Source organism: Culex pipiens, chromosome 1 (assembly GCF_016801865.2).
Source record: "Culex pipiens pallens isolate TS chromosome 1, TS_CPP_V2, whole genome shotgun sequence".
Classification (NCBI taxonomy): Eukaryota; Metazoa; Arthropoda; class Insecta; order Diptera; family Culicidae; genus Culex; species Culex pipiens.
The window spans coordinates 95,394,759-95,410,167 of NC_068937.1; the positions used below are offsets into that span (position 1 = coordinate 95,394,759).

At 33.6% G+C, this 15,409-nt stretch overlaps 2 protein-coding genes across 3 annotated transcripts; one reads left to right on the forward strand and one right to left on the reverse strand.

The window, feature by feature from the left end:
- Window positions 1-7,315: 7,315 nt before the first annotated feature.
- LOC120425994 (peroxisomal membrane protein PEX16) lies at window positions 7,316-9,255 on the forward strand. 2 transcript variants are annotated; one of them, XM_039590653.2, is made up of 3 exons: window positions 7,316-7,474; window positions 7,536-7,959; window positions 8,441-9,254. In XM_039590653.2, the coding sequence occupies exons 2-3, from the start codon at window positions 7,577-7,579 to the stop codon at window positions 9,105-9,107; spliced, it is 1,050 nt and encodes a 349-aa protein (XP_039446587.1). In that variant the 5' UTR covers window positions 7,316-7,474; window positions 7,536-7,576; the 3' UTR covers window positions 9,108-9,254. The 2 variants fall into 2 exon arrangements, with proteins under 2 accessions (XP_039446587.1, XP_052562813.1); XM_052706853.1 differs by lacking the exon at window positions 7,316-7,474 and having other exon boundaries at window positions 7,518-7,959; window positions 8,441-9,255.
- Window positions 9,256-9,415: 160 nt separating this feature from the next.
- On the reverse strand, window positions 9,416-10,263 carry LOC120425996 (uncharacterized). The gene is made up of 2 exons (XM_039590655.2): window positions 10,062-10,263; window positions 9,416-9,940 (listed from the first exon to the last, which is right to left on the reverse strand). The coding sequence occupies exons 1-2, from the start codon at window positions 10,093-10,095 to the stop codon at window positions 9,450-9,452; spliced, it is 525 nt and encodes a 174-aa protein (XP_039446589.1). The 5' UTR covers window positions 10,096-10,263; the 3' UTR covers window positions 9,416-9,449.
- Between the last annotated feature and the right edge of the window lie 5,146 nt (window positions 10,264-15,409).

A 15,409-nucleotide genomic window follows, 5' to 3' on the forward strand; every position in this document is an offset into this window, starting at 1 on the left:
TCCCATTGGAGCGCGTCACGTTGGCAGCTAAGAGAGGGCCAGGCCGGTACTTTATTTGTGTTGCGGGACGTTACCTGTCACCAGGTGAGCGGAGTTTGCCTTCATTTTACACAGTTTTTGATAGAATATGTCAACAAAGTCGGATGTTCTGACGTCGGTTCGTTGAAAAATTCTTTGAAAACTGTTAACAATTGAATTTGTTGGCTTTATGTAATTTATGGCTTAATTTTTTAATTGAAAGTTCTTCTTTTCAATAATATAACATTATTTTTCTAATGTTATACCTACCTACAGCATACACGACCCTACCTGCTCTAAACTATTACCTCTCAAAGGTAAATACCGGCCTGCTTGACCACACCAATAAAAAAGGCACACACACGCAGAGCGAAAAGAACGAGAGAGGATTTTCCCCGTGCACGTGTGTTGTCGCGCGCGGTTTCAATGAATGGGATTTTCTCTCCTGAGCGCGCTCTCACTCTCGTTCTCTTTGGGTTTTCCTTCCGTGTCATGTCATGCCGACGACTGGCGTCGCTCTCTCTCTTTCGTGTCATGTTTTCCTTTCTCTCACTTTCCATTTTCCTCTCGCGCAGTTTCTCTTGCTCTCGCCAGCCACCGGCCATGTGGCAAACGTGAGGACACAGAGCTGCCAGAATGATCGGGTAGCGATGGATTCAATCTGAAAACCATAATTTTCTCAACAACAATGAGTTAATTGAGTGGTCAGAGCAATTTCAGTCTAGAATCAAATCATTGTTTTGAAGCTGAACTATTTTATAACTGTTTCGTGTTCAAGTATTTCATGTTTTTTTTTCGGAAAACTTAACTTCATATTTATATATCTCGCTTTTTTTCTGAAATTTTTGTGCCTTTTTTTACATCAAATATTTTTCTATGTGGCCCGCGGGAAGGTTTTGAAATATCTTCGGAATCCGACACAAAATCAAAATCAATAGCTCTTTTAAAATTTTCTTTTCACAAATTCAATCAAAATATGTAAAGGGTGAAGATTCTCGAGATTTTCAATTTCCCGGGAATAGGGAGTTGAATTTTGCTATTTCCTGGAAATTCCCGTGGCTCGCGAATTTTGCCAATAATTTGAAAGAAATCTAATACATTTATTACAGTAAAATTAAGTCAAGTAAATTAAATTATGGTTGTTCTAATAACATTAATTTAAGTAACATTATTGCGATTTTCATTACATAAATGTTTATTATTGCTAATACCCAGTCTCGGAATATTCTAGCAGAGCTGGTTCTGTCAAATCCTGCTAGAATGGTGGATCATTTCGGCTAGAATGCTGTAAGAATATTTCTGTGAGAACTCTGCTAAAATCATGTTAGAACGTCGTAGCTGAGAAACTTTTGAGGCTTTTTTGTTTGACTCTGGGCCACTTGTCTGAACATTCAATATAACACCTTTTTGGTTGTTATAATTCTCTGGTATCAATACCAAATTTCGGTATTTCTGAACCGTTTATAATTAGTCTTTAGGATTATGCAAGAGCAAAATGTGGTATCATACCAATTCAAGGTATTGCTTTTAAATTGCAAAATTGTAAAATTTGTCAATGATCGGATACCACATTTTTGTATTATATTGGTATTACAGTTTTTTAGGTCATTAATTTTGCGCTAAAATTATGTCTCAAAGCAAATGCTTTCATTGAACACCAAAAATTTCAAACTTGATTTTTATTTTATCGAAATACCCCCTAAGAAAATGACTTGAAATTGTGGAACAGGGCCAAACATTCAATATTACGTCGTTTTGAAATGTTAGTCTTGATTAAAATAAAATAAAATATTGTTTTCGTAAAGATCGGGAAATTCCACGAATGTTTCATATTTTAACATTGAAAATCGGACCATTAGTTGCTGAGATATCGACATTAGAAAATGGTGGGTTGTTTGGGTGAGACTTAGAAAAAAACAATTTTCCTGTTTTTAAATCTTTGCATGGCAATATCTCAGCAACTAAGGGTCGTATCAACAAAGTTCAAAAATGCAAAATATAGAGAATTTTCTCAGCTTTTCAAAAATATTTTTTTCAAGAGTGGGCAAACATGGGCACTAGTTTAAAAAAATTAATAACTGCGACTATTTTCAAAACAGTTACCTAAAAATGCTAAACTTGAAAACGTGAAATTAAAAATAACCAATTTTTTTTTACTTTTTATGGCGTCATCCATAAAGTACGTACGCTCTTAGGGTGGGGGGGGGGGGTTACCGTAGATGTTAATATGACGATGGGGGGAGGGTGGGTTTCGAGACTGTGACGTCACGCCAGGTTTGTTTATGAATGCATAATATCAATTCGAATTGTGAACAATTAAATTTGAAGCTATAGTCTTAAATTTAATACCTAATGGATGACACCCATCATTTTTTTCAGTGTAGTCCTTATCTACCTACAACTTTGCCGAAGACAACAAATCGATCAAAAAATTTCTTTAAAAAACAGATTTTTGAATTTTCATATATCGTTTTGTATGGACAAAAAGTGTTATGTGTTATGGATTTTTCTTGAAAAATCCATTTTTGCATAAGGGATTAATAACAGTTTATGTTATCATAACAAAATTTGTTATTGGACTGATATTGGTTGAAAGCCAAAACAACTTTGGAATAACATTTTTTGTTATGGAAGAAAACCTTTAACTGATATTGAGATGATCGGATTAGTTGTTAAAATAACAAAAAAATAATAACAAATATAAAAATGATATTAGTCTGTTATTACAATAACAATCCAATAACAAAAAAATCATAACGACGAATAACAAATCTTGTTATAAATAACATAAAATGTTATTAGCCTAGTATTTTCAAATATCAAAAAATGTTATTCTCAGGTTATTTCCGTCTGCTCGGGTAGTATTAGATGGTAAAACACAATGAAATCATACCAAAATCATGTATGTGGAAGACCACAGGAATAGCAAAATCCAAGGGCGTGGAAATACAAAAAAACATGGCAATACCAGGTTTTGGTATTGCATCATCTGGGGTGAATCGGGACACATGGGGCGAATTGGAACAGCAGTTTAAACCATGTAAGAGCACAATATTTTGATTTTTCTGGTTGGTTTCAGATAGAACAGACTCGGACCAACAAAATGTGTACATCCATTTCCAAATTTAAAATCATTAAATGCCATAAACACTGCTGTCCCTATTCAGACTGTAGTCCCGATTCGCCCCAGATGACGGTATTCAAGCAATGTTCCAAAATCCAGAATACCGCAACTTGGTTTTGAGATGTTTTTATTTTGTGGTATCATTTACCCTTGGAATAACATGTTTTGGTATAGTTGTGGTCTTCCACATACAATATTTTGGTATGATTTCATGGTATTGTACCATCTATTACTGGGCAACCAATGGCACATTTTGGTCCCTGTTATCTGCCAAGTAATACCAAAATTTGATATTCCTGTTTTATTTACACCTGCTGCTCGGGGAGCTATAGTTATGAGGTTTAACTAATTTTCCAAATGCTTAGTTTTCCCAGTTGATATGATGTTTCAATTTTTCCGGTCTTCTAATCTATGGAAAATTTCAATCTTTTGCTGGCAATGCCTTCTAAATCAATTGGCCGTACTTTTACAATATGCTAGAAGGCTTTAACAAAAACTATAGACACAGTCTGAAAATTTTCCCGTCCTTCTTAGATTACTCGTTTTATTTCTTCATTGAAAAAACTAGAACTCTACTTTAAGTTATCCTCTTTCTATCCCCGTTTCTATAACCATTGTAGTAGGTTTTTATTGAAATTTATCGTACTTTAGATGAATCCCTTTTGCTAGTTCTAAGTACTACTAAATGTAAATTTTTGAATTCATAGCTGAAAGGAACTCCAAAACTCTATTTAAGCCCATTAGAATAACAAACTGTTTATTGATTATTAATGAAATAAAAAATGAATTGAAAATTGAAAAAAACGTGACCAAATTTCAGCATTTCAACTAAACAGAAAAAAATAGTAAAAGCTTATGATTTTAAAGCATTTTATATATGCAAGATATGTGTGAAAATCATTCCCACACTAACCCATCTCCGCAAAATAAACTTTTTACTTGATCTAGTTTTTGAAATTATAAATTTGAGTTTGCATTTAACTTTTTCATGATTTTTGGTTTTAAATATATTTGCGCATTGAAAAGTACTTTTTTGCAATTCCGTCGTGAAACTACTTACTTTTCCTGTCATTCTTGAACGACGAAATAGCCTACTTTTCTGTACCAAAAATAACAGAATCGAATAGCAACACTTTTCAAAATAAATGCTGAAAAGTTCTACTTTTCAGCACTGAAATGGGTGCTGAAAAGTTGAACTTTTCAGCACTTGTTTCGAAAAGTAACACTTTTCAACATTTTTTTGATTTAAACGATTTATTGACAAAATACATGAAAATTCGACTTAAAATTTCACTCAATGGGTGTTTTTCGAAATTGCAAAAAATGTTGTATGGAACTCGTTGCAAAACTTGATTTTTTCAGCACTCGTCGTATTTATCCAACTCGGTGAACCTCGTTGGATAAATCTACGACTCGTGCTGAAAAAATCCTCTTTTTGCAACTTGTTGCATAAACTACTCTTTTGCAATTCCGTCGTGAAACTACTTACTTTTCCTGTCATTCTTGAACGACGAAATAGCCTTCTTTTCTGTACCAAAAATAACAGAATCGAATAGCAACACTTTTCAAAATAAATGCTGAAAAGTTCTACTTTTCAGCACTGAAATGGGTGCTGAAAAGTTGAACTTTTCAGCACTTGTTTCGAAAAGTAACACTTTTCAACATTTTTTTGATTTAAACGATTTATTGACAAAATACATGAAAATTTGACTTAAAATTTCACTCAATGGGTGTTTTTCGGAATTGCAAAAAATGTTGTATGGAACTCGTTTGCAAAACTTGATTTTTTCAGCACTCTTCGTATTTATCCAACTCGGTGAACCTCGTTGGATAAATCTACGACTCGTGCTGAAAAAATCCTCTTTTTGCAACTTGTTGCATAAACTACTAAGTTATAGATTTCTTATGGGACAGTTGTCTAAAAAACCCGATTTAATCCCACCTGGGGTGAGAAAGAGCCTTTCTTACTAAAGAATATAACAATGGTAGAACTTTTTTCAATTCATAACATCGACTTTGTTTATTTATAATGTCAGCACAAAAGAAAGTCTTATGATGAAAGCAATGTATTATAAATGATATGATTTCCAAAAGAAATAAAAAACACAATTTTCACCAAAAGAATATTTTTAATCGTACAATATGTTTGTAAGTTTGTAATCAAACAAGCGTTTATGACAAACGCGATCATAGCAAGCTTCCCATACGCCAGTTACAACGCACACCGCGGTTTTCATTTTTTAGCTTCGGTACGAGCCCTTTTGTGTGTTGGTATTGTCCGTTTCTTTCAAAGGTACATGCCGCGCGGCATTTCAGAATGTGCCGCAGACACTGTTGCCAGCGATTTTTTGCACTTTTGGTGCAATAAAATACATACCCGGCAACAATGCCATGCAATTCGAAGAAGAAGATCAACAAAAACAAAACGCGCAGTATGTGATTTGACAGCGCGCATTTGCCGAAAGTGCGGAGCGTCGTTTCGAGGCTGGTATGCCGCGTGTCTTTTACTGGAATACGCGCAATATTTTGATTCATCGTTCCAGCGCACCAAGCCAAGCAAAACCGAGGTACAAGTGAACCGCGTGTGCCGGACGGTGCAGGGAAGCTAGCCATTCAGCTTCTACGAAAGTGACAGAGTCAGAGATAGCTATTTTTAACTACCGCACCACTACACACTCAATCGCGAGAACCTCAGGTAGAAAGCCATTGGCGTCGCCAGCATTGAAAACTTTGAAAACGATATAAACGATGAAAGCTTGGAAAGCTCCTATTGGAATCCAATGAACCCTGTTAAATAAAATTACGAAAATGAAGTCTACATTTAGGCGATTTTATGAGCGCACGGGAAACAAATTGATTGTAGCCGGATGAATGTCCTATGTCAAAAAAGTTTTTGCATAAACATTGGACAGTTATGCAAAAACGGACAGGGCAAAAGAAAATGAAAAGCTACGATGTCTTACATGTTGTAGGAAACATCGGTAGACAAGCTACTACAAAACGAGTATAAGTCGAGCCACAAAATATATGCGCCAGCATTCTCGCGTTAGTGTTTGAAGCTCAACTTGACTACTAGGCGACGAAGCGTCGAAAATCGATGCAGTGTGATTTTTTGACGATTTTTCCGATTAAAATTCATGCTGAATCGACATAATTACGAAGATGGAAATGACGTCCAGCCTTAAAGTAAAACCTATACCTTTCTTTAGTAAGAAAGGCAAAAAGTTAATCGTTCTAAAAATTGATCGGGATTGCCGATAGATGCCGAATTTGTTTCAGATGCTCACTCATGGTCTGTACTATGAATGTCGGAAGAAATTTCGAATAAAATCAGAAATGAAAAATGCTGGCGAAAGTCACCAGGTGGGCTTTTACCTTTTTTATGGATTTTTTTTCTTATGGTAGGTTAATCAAACGGCTCTAACTCCAGAACCATATTATGAATCTGGATGAAAATTTGGGAGGTTGTAGAGCTCAAAAAATGCAATTTTTGAGAGAAATAAAAGATATGCAAATGAAAAAAAATTACCATATTTTCATTTGAAAACTGTGTATTTTGTTGAAAAATCTGGCCGCATCCGAAAACAGATGGATATTTCGAAATTTGCGCGGCAACTCGCCCAGGTTCAGCACACTAGCTTTCTTCTGCATTCAGAAGAATCGAAATCGGATATATGGGAGCTGAGAATGACGCGACACAAAATTTTGCAAAATTTTACCACATACGAACATCACTCGACCTCCACGGAATTTATTTTCTCAAAATTCGAGGATTGGAGATAGACGAGTTCTGTCAAGGTGAATCGATAGAGCGTCGAAAATCGATGCAATGTGATTTTTGACGATTTTTCCGATTAAAATTCATGCTGAATCGACATAATTACGAAGATGGAAATGACGTCCAGCCTTAAAGTAAAATTATACCTTTCTTTAGTAAGAATGGCAAAACGGTATTTTTGACTATCAGGCAGCAATAATTTTGCTAGAAATTACATACACACATACACAAAATTTGGTATAATAGAGAAGGAGATCTATTAATACTGTATCTAAAGTTGAAAAGATACGAAAAGTGCCTCAAATTAACACGTGTTCCCGCTATGCGTTCACCAGGCAGGGGATAGGAAACCGCACCACAACCGTACGACTGACAGAATCGCTTCATTCAAGAACAACTTTACGTTCTCCAGCGTCGTATACCGTTAGTTACCTCTGTCATTCACGACGAAAAGATCGTCCCCGCATGTAAATACATAACATTACCCCATTTTCACCTTTGCTCTCTGCCTTGAACTACATCATCAGTGCGACTTCAGGACAGGCTTCTTCGAGGTAGTCAAAATATTCATCTTTTTTTTCGTTGCAAGTTAACATCGGTACTGCAATCTTCCAGACGGCTTCGCAGAACCACTTGTCCCAGGTACTGGCCCAGCGATGGCCACGCTCGAACTGCGCAATTTGTACGAAAAGTACGTCAAATGGGTGTCCGGCAATCCGTCCGCCCTGGGCGACGTGGAGATGACTGTGAAGTGGCTGTCCTACTTTATCGCCGGTAAAATCAACAAATCTTCCGCCGTGTCGGAGCTGGTGTATTCGCTGTCCAATCTGTTGGTGTTCTTTAACGATCGGATCATCGAACGGGCCAATCTGGGGGCCGTGGCGGCGGTTGCCGGGACCGATTCCTCTCAGCTGGCCAAATACATCAAGACGGCTCTGACGACGCTCGAGTACTGCGAGGTGTTTATCGAGCTTTCGGCCAAGAAGGTGTGGGGAGCTCGGGGAAGGTGGTTCTTCATCGTAGTGGTGCAGACGATCAAGTAAGTTTGGGGATTTTTTTTTATACTAACTGGATCGACGAAGAACGTCGGGCAATTTGACGAATCTAGTGGTATAAGAAGTTTGAAGTTGCAACAAGTTTTACGGAACCCGGCAGAAAGGTTTCATGTCGCGTGCCAAAATGGGTGTAGATAAAAATAGAAAGAAGCGCTTCGGTGAACACCTGAAACACGAAGAACCAAAATGGCATCAGTGGCTTAGCAGATTATGGAGATATCCCCACACCCACGATAAGCAAGCAGTCAGCTGGGAAGCAAGGGATTGCTGTGACTCCTAGTTCCTAGTCTGTATCGACTGATAGTCAGAATACTCAGTCTATAGCAAAAATAGAATACAAACCAAAAAAAAAAAATCGAAAATATTGCATCATTTGTTGAGGTGTAGTCAATATTCTTCAAATATTTATTGTTCAAAATTCATATGATTAAGCAACTGAACAATCCGAACCTCATCCCATTCCAGATGCATCGGCCGCCTCATCCTAACGCTCTGCTGTCGGGGCAACAAAATCGTCAAGAACCCTCCCATTCCGGCGCTGGACCGCCGCAACCTGGCCGAGTCCTTGCCAGAGGCAAACGGCGCTGAGACGGCTGCCGCCGCTGCCGGTACATTCCATGACCACAACCAGACCGTTCTGCTGAAGCGCTCCGGACGGGTAATGCGCAAGGTGGACGGAGCTCCTCCGGTCGTAGCCCGCTCGTGGAAACCACTGCGGCACGAAGTTACGGCGGTCTACCCGGCCCAGTACGAGGGTCGGTTCATCCGATCCGCCGAGTTGATGTACATCCTGAAGCCGATAGTACACCTGGAGTGCGTCCGGCGGTACGGCATGGACAGCTGGAAGTCGTACCTGGTGGCGTTGGCCATCGACGTCGCCAGTTTGAGGTTGTACTACAAGAAGCGAGAAGATTTGTCCCGTGACCAGAAGCAGGAACTGTCCCGGCGGTGCGTATCGATGCTGCTGTACCTGATGCGGTCGCCGTTCTACGATCGGTACAGCAAGCAGAAGATCGCCGGGCTGCTGACGGCGATCGGGAACAATGTGCCACTGGTGGGAACCGTTAGTAATTTGATTTTGTCGTACATTCCGCACTGGCAGGAGACGTACTTTTACATGTGGTCGTCCTAGAGAGGGGAGGACACGTGCACTAATTGTAAATGTATTATTTTAGCTATGATTTTGAGGGATGAATTCGGGCTGTGGAGTTTGTTATCATGCATGGAAAGTTTTTTTTTTATCGAAAAATCGATGCTGGTTCGATAAATTATTATTTAGGCATTTTTAAACGAGGTGGAAAATGGTAACGAAAACAATAAAGCTTAATATATTATACTAACTAACAAATCGTGTTTTCAATTCTCAAATTTGGTTTTAAAAACAAAATGGGCCATTCCACCCCAATTCCACGAAATCGCAAAAAAAAGTTGAACAGCCAAAATAAAGACGTAGATTATATGTATTCTTCACAAGTTATCTAAAGAACTTAAAATTTTCCAGCGAATTGGCTATTCTGACGATGTCCGTGCTCTTCAGGAAGACATCAACGTGCTGCTTCGCTGGTGCGTTCAGAACGGATTGGAAGTGAACGAGAAAAAGTGCAAGCTGATCTCGTTCCACAGGATTCGGAGTCCAAATCTTGCAGAGTTCAACATGGGCCGATCCACTATCGAACGCGTTCACTCCATCGTTGTCTTGGGCGTCACGATTGACTGCTAGATGGAATTCAACCAGCACGTCTCCATCTCCGTGGCCTAATCGTACGCTATGCTCGGTTTCCTTCGAGGAAATGCTGCTGGTTTCACCGACGTAAGGGTCCTTAAAACGCTGTATTTCCCGTTGGTTCGCATTGCGTTGGAGTACGCCGTACCGGTGTGGGCGCCGCATTACGCCAAGCATTACGCCGTCCATCAACAGAAGAGCATCCAGCGTCGGTTCGTGAGGTTTGCTGCTCGAGTGTTGCCCTGGAACGACCCTGTTACACTGGCATCCTACACGAATCTGTGCGCTTTGGTCGGCTTGCCAACACTCCAACACAGAAGAATTCTCCTTCAACGACTATTTGTGTTTGACATCTGCACTTACCAAAAGGTATATATATACCCGAGGAAGTCCACATCCGAGCTCCTTCAAGAGTACTTCGGAACTACCAGCTTCTCGCCATAATAAGACACACGACGAACTACGGACACCACAACCCCCTTGACGCCTGTTGTAGTAAGTTCAATCACCCGACTATTTTGAAAATTTTGACTTTAATGAGTGTGAATCTGTGTTTAGAAGTGGAATTTTCAGCAAATTTCGAAAACAACAAAATCATAATATATGACAGTATCTGGTTTGCTCCTTTATTTTAGAATAAACCGAATAAACACCACACCACATTCAAGGCATTCAAGCAGTTCACGAGCAACAACAAACACGAATAATATGTTAAAATTTCCGATAAAAATACTTCTGAAAGAACATGATAGAGTTTTAGGGGTTACAATAATCAAAAATGGTAAAAATCACCTTAAATAAAACAAAATGGTAAAAATCAACCTTAAAAAAACCATTTTCGTAAAATTATAATTACTCGTGAACTGCTTTTGTGTTTGTCACCAAATCTTCACCACGGCAATTTCAAAGGGGAATAGGATATTAACCGTTTGGTTTTTCGCATCAATAGCCAAAATTCAAAAATATTTTGGTGAAATTTAAGTTTCAGAAGATGCGTCGGAACATCTTCTACAACCTGGAGCAAAAATATCGATTTTGCCAAAAGTGGATTGAAATTGATTGAGATTAACCCATTGATACCCGAGCCTAAAGTTGGTAAAAAAATGTGTTTCATACAAAAATGACTTTTTTAAATCGCTAATAACTTTTCAGGATCAAGTTTTACAACTTTGGTATGTTCTACAAAGTTGTAGAGCACTAAATTTTCAATAAGAATCTCACTTTTGGGAATTTTGGATGGAAGAAGCGCATCGTGCAGACCAAACCGTAAGAAAATTGGGGTTTCCATCCTTTTTTCGATTTTTTCCATACAAACTTCACCTTCGAGTATCAATGTGTAAATGTTGACCGATTTTGCTCATATTTAGTCCAGAGTCCCAAAAAAATAGCCCAAGGAACAATATTCAGCTTGTGGAGCGAGGTTTTGGGAAAAAGTCCCATATTCTGGGCACCCTAATGTGTAGTGAAGAATACATGCAAACCTATTAACAGGGAATGGAAAAATAGGGTGTCCAGTTTAACAAAATAGTCCCTTTGACACCAAATTTCTTTTTTTGTTTCACGGTTTCGAGCTACACATCCCTGAAAAATGTGTCTTACACGGAAAGAAGGTTTATCGTGAATCTTACTAAATTTCGGTTAAAAACCCTAAAAAAATTGGTTGTTTTTTCAACCACGATTTTTTTTAACTGGAAATCCTAAAAAAAAGTCCTGGATTTGACAGCTGGATCCAGGTCCTAAAAATGATAAATCTAGCTAAATTTTTTGTAAATTTTACTAATTTACAAGCTGGAAAAATGCTGTCAGTCTCAAAAGCTGTATGTTTTGAGAAGGTCTGTTAGCTATTTTAGCTAGATTTATGGTATTCTTGGAAGTTTTATAGTTAGCCCAGCGAGTTTTTAGGCTGTTTCAACTAGTTTTTTTGGAATCATTCTCAAAATTTTCCATTGATGGCTGCGAAGCCAGGTATTTTCACACATCTCTTTAGCTAGTTTAGCTAACTTTGCCACTATTCTTGGTAGGTGTTTTGGTTGGAATAGCTAATTTTTCCACTATTTCTACAAGTTTTCTTTCAAAAGCCTCCGTTGCTGCCTGCAAAGCACGCATTATTCACCCAGCCTTTTGGCTGATTTAGCTCGTTTCTTTTTTGTTCTTGCTTCGTTTTTCGTACGTGGGTCTCGTGGCGCAGGGGTAGCGGCTTCGGCTGCCGATCCCGATGATGCTATGAGACGCGGGTTCGATTCCCGCCTTATCCACTGAGCTTCTATCGGATGGTGAAGTAAAAACGTCGGTCCCGGTTTCTCCTGTCTCGTCAGAGGCGCTGGAGCAGAAATCCCACGTTAGAGGAAGGCCATGCCCCGGGGGGCGTAGTGCCAATAGTTTCGTTTTTTTCGTTTTTCGTAAAGTCCAGCTAATTTTCCGACTGTTTTAACTGGTAATTTCGAAATCATTTTTAAAAATCCCTTGCTGCCTGTAAAGTTGTTTTTTATTTTCAAAAATACTTTTGCTGGTGTAGCATGATTTTCCGCTATTCTTGGTACGTTTTTTGGTAGACCAGCAAGTTTTTTGGATGTTTCAATAGTTTCCAGGCTTTTAAACTATGTTATAGTTGATCATTCTAATTGTACGGCTTTGTTGCGATATTCTATTGACAAATAAAAAAAAAATGAAATACTGTAATACAAAAATACAAAAATACAAAAATACAAAAATACAAAAATACAAAAATACAAAAATACAAAAATACAAAAATACAAAAATACAAAAATACAAAAATACAAAAATACAAAAATACAAAAATACAAAAATACAAAAATACAAAAATACAAAAATACAAAAATACAAAAATACAAAAATACAAAAATACAAAAATACAAAATACAAAATACAAAAATACAAAAATACAAAAATACAAAAATACAAAAATACAAAAATACAAAAATACAAAAATACAAAAATACAAAAATACAAAAATACAAAAATACAAAAATACAAAAATACAAAAATACAAAAATACAAAAATACAAAAATACAAAAATACAAAATACAAAATACAAAAATACAAAAATACAAAAATACAAAAATACAAAAATACAAAAATACAAAAATACAAAAATACAAAAATACAAAAATACAAAAATACAAAAATACAAAAATACAAAAATACAAAAATACAAAAATACAAAAATACAAAAATAAAAAATACAAAAATTCAAAAATTCAAAAATACAAAAATACAAAAATACAAAAATACAAAAATACAAAAATACAAAAATACAAAAATACAAAAATACAAAAATACAAAAATACAAAAATACAAAAATACAAAAATACAAAAATACAAAAATACAAAAATACAAAAATACAAAAATACAAAAATACAAAAATACAAAAATACAAAAATACAAAAATACAAAAATACAAAAATACAAAAATACAAAAATACAAAAATACAAAAATACAAAAATACAAAAATACAAAAATACAAAAATACAAAAATACAAAAATACAAAAATACAAAAATACAAAAATACAAAAATACAAAAATACAAAAATACAAAAATACAAAAATACAAAAATACAAAAATACAAAAATACAAAAATACAAAAATACAAAAATACAAAAATACAAAAATACAAAAATACAAAAATACAAAAATACAAAAATACAAAAATACAAAAATACAAAAATACAAAAATACAAAAATACAAAAATACAAAAATACAAAAATACAAAAATACAAAAATACAAAAATACAAAAATACAAAAATACAAAAATACAAAAATACAAAAATACAAAAATACAAAAATACAAAAATACAAAAATACAAAAATACAAAAATACAAAAATACAAAAATACAAAAATACAAAAATACAAAAATACAAAAATACAAAAATACAAAATACAAAAATACAAAAATACAAAAATACAAAAATACAAAAATACAAAAATACAAAAATACAAAAATACAAAAATACAAAAATACAAAAATACAAAAATACAAAAATACAAAAATACAAAAATACAAAAATATAAAAATACAAAAATACAAAAATACAAAAATACAAAAATACAAAAATACAAAAATACAAAAATACAAAAATACAAAAATACAAAAATACAAAAATACAAAAATACAAAAATACAAAAATACAAAAATACAAAAATACAAAAATACAAAAATACAAAAATACAAAAATACAAAAATACAAAAATACAAAAATACAAAAATACAAAAATACAAAAATACAAAAATACAAAAATACAAAAATACAAAAATACAAAAATATAAAAATACAAAAATACAAAAATACAAAAATACAAAAATACAAAAAAAAACTTACAAAAAGTTATTTTGGTTAAATTATAGTAAATTCATGTTAAATTTAAACTATGTTTTGCATTTAACAAAGTTTAAATATAACATCAAATTACTTTCACTTAAACAAAATAACTTTACTTTATCCAACTTAATTTAACTTAATTTAACTAAATTTAACTTAATTTAACATACTTTAACATAATTTAACTTAATTTAACTTAACTTAACTTAATTTAACTTAATTTAACTTAATTTAACTTAATTTAACTTAATTTAACTTAATTTAACTTAATTTAACTTAATTTAACTTAATTTAACTTAATTTAACATAATTTAACTTAATTTAACTTAATTTAACTTAATTAAACTTAACTTAACTTAATTTAACTTGATTCAACTTTATTTAACTTAATTTAACTTTATTTAACTTTATTTGACTTTATTTAACTTTATTTAACTTTATTTAACTTTATTTAACTTTATTTAACTTTATTTAACTTTATTTAACTTTATTTAACTTTATTTAACTTTATTTAACTTTATTTAACTTTATTTAACTTTATTTAACTTTATTTAACTTTATTTAACTTTATTTAACTCAATTTAACTTAATTTAGCTTAATGTAACTAAATTTAACTTAATTCAACATAATTTAACTCAATTTTACTAAATTTAACTTAATTTAACTCAATTTAACTCAATTTAGCTTAATATTACTTAATGAAACTAAATTTAACTTGATTTAATTTATCTTAATCAAACTTATTTTAGCTTAATTAAAGTTAACTTAATTTAATTGAATTTAACTTAGTTTAACCTAATTCAACTTAATTAAACTTATTTTAATTTAATTAAAGTTAACTTAACTTAATTAAACTCAATTTAACTGAATTATACCAAATAACATTAAATTTAACTAAATTCTACCAAATGTAATAACATTTGAATAAATGTACTTACATTTACCTATATTCTACTACATTTACCTAAATTCAGCTACATTTACCTAAATTCAGCTACATTTTTCTAAATATAACCATTTTCAACTAAATTAAGCTCAATTTAACTGATTTAATTTAATTTTACTTAATTAAACTTGATTGAAATTAATTTGACATATATTAACTGAATTTAACATAATTTCAACTCAATTTTACTTAATTTAACTTTATTTTACTGAATTTTACATAAATTTACTTTATTTTACTTAATTTTACATAGTTTTACTTAATTATGCTTAATTTTATTTAATTTTGCTTAATTTTACTTAATTTTGCTTAATTTTGCTTCATTTTGCTTAATTTTACTTAATTTTGCTTATTTTTTTTAAATTTTACTAAATTTAACTTAACACAACTTAATTTAACCAAATTTGGGCAAATTCAA